At 35.3% G+C, this 7,120-nt stretch overlaps 1 protein-coding gene across 1 annotated transcript; it reads right to left on the reverse strand.

Moving 5' to 3' along the window:
- Window positions 1-6,103: 6,103 nt before the first annotated feature.
- LOC105775323 (uncharacterized) lies at window positions 6,104-6,622 on the reverse strand. Its single transcript, XM_012597844.1, has one exon. It carries the CDS (start codon window positions 6,620-6,622, stop codon window positions 6,104-6,106), a length of 519 nt encoding a protein of 172 aa, XP_012453298.1.
- Between the last annotated feature and the right edge of the window lie 498 nt (window positions 6,623-7,120).

Below are 7,120 nucleotides of genomic sequence, written 5' to 3' on the forward strand. Positions count from 1 at the left end.
GACAAGTGTTTTATTAATTTTAATTATTTTTTATTAAAGTTTCCATTTAGTTAATAAAATGTGGAAATTGAGTTTTTTATTGAACCTAGGGGCCGAATGACGCCTAAGGGTGAGTTGATGAACTGTATAAGTGTGTAGGAGACCACTAGAAGGTGTAATAGACAAATACTGGTTGCTATGTCGCAACACGGAATGCCCAATGTCGCAACATTGGAAGCAAAATGGAGAAATCACAAAACTACCTTCGAGGTCGCGACACAGACTAATGGTGTCACAACATACCCCGAAAGATATCATTGGAGGAGTAAACTGACTGCTTTGTACCAAAACAGGTCCTGGTATGTCGTGACATCAACTCTAGATGGAAGATAAACACTAAACAGGGCCTTTTTGGTATATACAATCAAACTTAAAGCGTAGGAATGTCAGCTAACTTAGGGTTAAGGACAACAACCACCTAAAATCTATAAATAGGCCCCTTTGGCACATGTTATAGGACCATTCATTGAATTTAGAATTAGTCTTTTAATTTTAGTTTAGTTCACTTTCTTTCTTAGGTTTTTAGAATTTATTTTCAATTGTTCTTTGTTTTAAAGAGATATTAGTACGTCTAGAGGTGGTCAAGGTACAAGAAGGAAAATTCAAAAAGAAAACGGGTAGAGAAAAGATGTGAAAAAGAAAGAAAAGTGACAAAGTCACAACTATAGAAAATCTCATTTAGTATTGCACAAAATCTATTGAGCTAGCCGTAATTACTGTATCATTATCAAATTTCCTATAAAGGAGAAATATGGAAGGTGAGAGAAGGAGAAATAAGGAGAAATAACTCGATATTGGTCTCTATGTTGCAATACGGCGCATTGGATGTTGCAACATAGGGAGCAGAATAGAATAATGCCAAAACTACCTTCGATGTTACAACACAGCATGAGGGTGTCACAACACACCCCGGAAGATACCCTGAAGATGAGCATACAGGCCCCGATGTCGCGACACAGGACCTGGTGTGTCATGATATCACCTTTGTATAAGAAAAAATTATGAGTCAGGGGCATTTTAGTCTACACAATCAAATGTTAAGCACGAGAACGACAACTAACCTAGGGTTAAGAATGACGGTCACTCTAAATTTTATAAATAGGCTCACTTAACACATGTTATAGACAACTTTCATATTGTATAATTTACTCTTTAGATTTAGTCTTTAGTTTTTCCTTTTTCTTAGGCTTTAGATTTTATTTCAGTTCTTATTATTTGCTATTGTGGGGAGATTAAATTTGCCAAACACAATCAAACTCTATGAAGATTCGATTCTTAATTTTAAATAGAAATCAAGCTTCTTCTAATCTTTATTATCTTGAATTATTCTTCATGTTTATTCTTTCTATCAAGTTTATATTGTTTATTAGATCCATGAGAAACTAATCCTCCTGTGGGATATTAGCGAGTAGAAGTATGATTATTTAACTTTTTTGTAAGGGTTTCTCAATGAATCAACTATTCAAGAAATGAATAACCTAAATCCTAGGCCTGACAACCCTAGGAAGTCATTAAGGTAGAAATTAACCCAAATTGGTATGACCTATCCGTGAACACATTAACCCTGAACCGGTCTTGACTGTGAGGTTGAAAGATAAGTAGCACTTGCCAACTCGTAATTCTAGTACCAGATCGGAAGATCCTGCTAGGATATTGACTAGTTGATTGAACAAGAAAACCTAAAGTGATAGTTGATTATGACTACTGAAGTGAGCTTATCACCCATGACCAGATTTGATATATTTTACTCTTTGATTTCTCGTGTTTTATTTATTTATTTACTTTCTTTTATTATTAGTATAGTTACCAAAATTGTTCTTTTTATTCTTCGTAATATAATCCAATTCAAGTACTAATTAGATCTATTCATGTTTAGGTTAGAATTAATTTAGTGATCGCCTCCCTTGGGTACAATCCTCGGAGTACTCACCTATTCCGTTGTAACGATATTAGAACCTAACATGTACACTTACGGATACTGCTTTTTATATCTTTTGTGCAGGGTTTCTACTTTAAAAGTTACTACGTTCAGAGACGATCAATAACTTCTTCCAAAACCTCAAAGTGAAATAAGGATCTCAATACGATATAAACGAAACTGGTACTACATGTAATTTAACAATCTCCACAATGTATAACTTTGCCAATTTCGCTAAGGGGTAATCTTTTCAGACTAGAATGTAATGGGCTGATTTGGTGAGTCAATCCACAAGCACCCATACTGAGTCCTTCTTAGTAGGAGTTAGAGGTATCTCACTTACGAAATCTATTGTTCTTCTTTCCCACTTCCATTGTGGAATTGTAATTGGTTGAAGTAATCTCGACGAAAATTGATATTCCACTTTTACCTGCTGACATGTCAAGCACTTTGCCACACAATCTGTCATGTCTCTTTTTAATCCTAGCAACCAATATAATTCTTTCAAGCCTTAGCATACTTTATTATTTTCGAGATGCATAGAGTATGGGCTATTATGGGCTTCTTGAAGTATCTTCTGTTTCAATTCTAGATCGTTTGGGACACAAAATCTCTTCCTGAAGTAAATAACTCTTTTTTCATTGATTGAGAAGTACTTCGTCGATCCATCTTTCACCCTTTTCATGTGCGGAAATAACTCAACATCCATAAGTTGTTTGATTTTTCTTTCTTCCTCTAAGGTTGGTTTAACTTGCAATTTGACAAGGATGCCTCAATCATTGTAAAGGCTCAATCTCGCGAACATTGCCTTTAGTTTCACTTTTGCTTTTCTACTTAGGATGTCTACTACAACATTTGTTTTTCCTTGATGGTATTCAATTGTGCAATCATAGTCTTTGAGTGCTCGATCCATTTCTTATGCCTTATATTGAGTTCTGTTTTAGTTAGGAGATATTTTAAGCTTTTGTGATCTGTATAAATCATGCACTTTTCTCCGTAAGATAATGCCTTTGGCAGATACAAAGTGGCCTAAAAAGATAACTTCCTTAAGCAAAAAATTGCTAAATTTTTTTGAAAAGTATATTTTATCGTAGACTTTGTAACACGATCCTTAAGTGTTCATCGTGTTCTACTTTAGATTTTGAGTACTCCAAAATATCATCAATAAAGACTACAAAAAATTGGTCAATGAAAGGTTGAAACACGTGGTTCATGAGGTTTATGAATGCTGCTGATGCATCCATTAATCCAAAAGGCTTGACTAAAAACTCATAGTGTCCATAACAAGTTCTAAAGGTTGTTTTGTGAACATTTTCCCCTTTCACCTTCAATTAATAATATCCCGACCTTAGATAGATTTTGGAAAACACAGAGGCACCTTGGAATTGATCAAATACATTATCTATCCTTACTAAAGGATATTTACTTTTCACAGTTAAATTGTTTAGTTGCCGATAATCAATGAAAAGTATAAGTGATCCATCTTTCTTTTTCGAGAACAACATTGGTGCACGTTACAAAGAAATATTGGGTCTAATGATTCCATGATCTATTGACTCTTGAAGTTGGATCTTTAATTCTTTTAACTCCTTTGTCGACATCTGGTAAGGAGCTATTGACACTGGTACGATTCTTGGCATCACCTCGATTTCGAACTCTACTTCGCGATTCGGTGGTAACCCTGGCAACTTTTTGGGAAAAACGTCAAGAAACTCACTAATTGTTCGAATGCCACTTACTCTGGGTTCAGCAACTTTAACATTCTTGACACAGACTAAAAATATCTCACATCCTTTGCGAATCAAACTTTTTGGGACCATGGATAAAATTACTTCTGATAAATAACACTTTCTATTTCCTACCATAACAATTTCTTTATCATCTTTGGTTTTCAAAGCTGCCCTTTTCAAGGCACAATCTAAGTTTACTTGGTGCTCTATCAATCAATCTGTCCCCAGAATTATATCGAACTCCCTAAATGGTAATTTTATGAGATCCGTGGAAAATGTTTCCTCTTGTAATTCTAACAGGCATCTTTTGTAAATTTTGTCTACCCTAACTATTTGTCCTAGTGGGCTTATTACTATCATAACATTATTTTCTTTTTCCATTTTTTTATTCCATTTTTGACCATATTCAACGTTACAAACAAATGAGTAGACCCCACATCAATTAAAGTAAAGAAAGGCACAAAATGGCTAAGGAATGTACCTATGATGACATCGACAGCATCCTTATCCTCCTGTCTTTTTGTTGTATACACTAAGGCTAGTTGCCTCGCCTCTACCTCATTTACACCTTGTGTTGATGCTCTCTGGCCTCGAATTTTGTTGTTTCGATTGGGACCATGGTTTTCTTGTCCTTAAGTTTAATTTTGGCCTTGATTTTGCAATTGAGTAGGCCTATTCCAAAGCGTACAATCTTCAATTTGGTGTTCCTTTTATCCATACTTAAAAAATACACGGATCTTTTTCCAACATTCTCCCGTGTGGTGTTTTTCAAATTAATGGCACTTTGGAGCTCGTTCGTCATTGAGCTTGGGTTGTGGCTTAGCCCTTTTTGCAGGCCTATGATTTGAATTTCTTGAACCTAATTCCGTTTTATTCAAAATTTTCTACCTCTTTTCTCATTCTGTGCGTTTGATTTACTCTAGAATTTTTTCTTTTCAACCAAATTTTTGAAATTTCTCTCCTAGAGGATTGCCACTTGTACTTTCAAGTCGTACCTTAAGCCCTCTTTGACCCTTACACTTGTATCCTCCTTCATCGCAACTAAGTGAAGAGTATAGCGACTTAATCTGAGGATTTTAGCTTCGTACTCTTAATCTACCTTAATTCGGTGTAGCAGATTAAACTAGTTTTCATACTTAAAGAGCATGAATATGACCAATTTTAGCATGTTTTAGTTATGTTTTCCATCTTAGATTTAAATTCAATAAAAATGTATTTTGAGTCATTTTATGACCTTAGGGGAAAAAATAGGCCTAAGGGTGAGCTAACGTACTAAGTGAGTCTGCAAGACATCATTCAAAGACAAAATAGCTCAAGGTTGGTCGCAGTGTTGCAAAACAAGAACTCCAATGTCGCAACATATGCAGCAGCGTACAAGAATTCCAATACTGCCTTTGGTGTTATCACACACCACTAAAGCGAAACTCGAATCAGAGTATATTGCCTTCAATGTCACGACACAAACACTAGGTGCTGTGACAACGTCACTATACAAGAAGAATTACGAGCAAGAGGTGTTTTGGTCCATAGAAAGAAAATTAACACGTAAACGTCAGCAAACCTAGGGCTAAGGACAACAGCCAACTCCATCTCTATAAATAGGTTCATTTAACACTTGTTTGAGGATAGTTTTTCATATTCTTTTAATTTCTATTCTTTTAGACTTTAGGTTTCTTTTCAGTTAATTTTTTTCAGTTAATTTCCTTTAATGTTCTTTGACAAATTTGGGTTGTAAACACAATCAAACATTTGAGGATTTCTATGCTTCATTAATTGAATACAATCAAGATTCTCTAAACTTTGTTCTTAATTTATCTGTCATGCATATTGTTATCATCAAGTTTATTATGTTTATGAATTCCATAAGGAACTAATCCTTTTGTGGGGGATTAGCAAATGAGGTGTGATTGACTAATTTCTATATAGAGTTTTCTTAGTGGATCATTTGTTTGGGAGAGGAAGCACTTAAACACTAAGCTTGACGACCCTAGGAAGTCATTTAGGTGGGAATTAACCCAAAATTGGTATGACCTTTCCGTGAACACTTTAGCCCCGAATCAGTTTAGACTTTGAGGTTGAGAGATAAGTAGTTCTTGTCGACTCATTAGTTTAGTGGAAGATCGAGAGACCCTGCTAGGGTAATGGCTAGTTGATTGAATAAAAACCTGAAATAGGAATTCATTATGACCATTGAGAAAAGCTAATCACCCATGTCTAGATTTGATTAAGTTTAGAAATTAGTTTTCCAAATTTCATTTTATTTATGCAGTTTTTATTTCTTTATTTATAAAACCTAAAAATATGTATTTTATGTTTTATCATAATATAATTTATTTACATTACTAATTAATTCTATTTACGTTTAGATTAACTTTAATTTAGTACTCGTCTCACTTGGGTACGATCCTTGGAGTACTTACCTACTTTGTTGTAAAACTATAATACAATCTGACCCGTATACTTGCAGGCACCTCAATTCCATGTCTTTAGTTGCAGTATTCACACTCTGGATGTTAGTACATCTAGAGGCGGTCAACTTCAAAACTGACATATCTCCCTGCTTTAGCTCGATGAATTCACGTCTGTGAGCTTCAACATAACATGGACCCATATAATTTTTCTGAAAAGGCTCTTGGAAATAATTCCAAGTAATTCGTTCCGCAAGCATTCCCCTAACAATGGCTTGCCACCATCTATATGCCTTGTCTCCCAACAAGGACACGACTCCTTTTAGCTTCTGCCCAAGAGTGCATTCCCGGTCCTCAAGAATTCTCTTTATCATTTTCATCCAGTACTCTGCTATATTGGGAGTTGGTCTAGCGACCCCTTTGAACAATTCGACCCCAATAGACATGATTTTTTTGACAGCCATCTTTCCATTTCCATTACCCGATCTGACGGCTCTTTGGAAAGCTTTTAGCATAGCTTGAATCATAGTATCGTCTCCCACGATTCCATCATTCTAATTTCCCATTCTCATATCTACGTTCTTATGATCTCCGCCATTGTTGGCGGTAGAATTTTTCTACAAAATCCTGGGTTGGGTTTTCTCCCTATACCATAGGCGGTTCAACAGGTACAACCATACAAGGTCTACCCCTACCAAGTCTACCTTAAGTGTGCATACTAATATTTCTACAATTTCAAGCAAATAGTAATTTTAATTCAAGGGTTCAGTTTATGCTACGTTTCTATCTAAAGTATTTTTCTACTACTTAGAAAGTTCCAGGCATCAAGTTCCTTGGACTAGTTTTTCAATAAAACTCATAAAAATATTTTATTTCTATGCATTCATAGTTCTTTAAAAGTTCAAAATCGTGTTTAAAAAACCTAGGCTCTGGTACCACTTAATGTAACACCTCCGACCCGACCAAGGAGTTTCAGCTAAGTCGAAGGTGTTACATTCGATCCCCGAAGTGAGCATGTAAAGCCA

This window comes from Gossypium raimondii, chromosome 10 (assembly GCF_025698545.1).
Source record: "Gossypium raimondii isolate GPD5lz chromosome 10, ASM2569854v1, whole genome shotgun sequence".
NCBI classification, from domain to species: Eukaryota; Viridiplantae; Streptophyta; class Magnoliopsida; order Malvales; family Malvaceae; genus Gossypium; species Gossypium raimondii.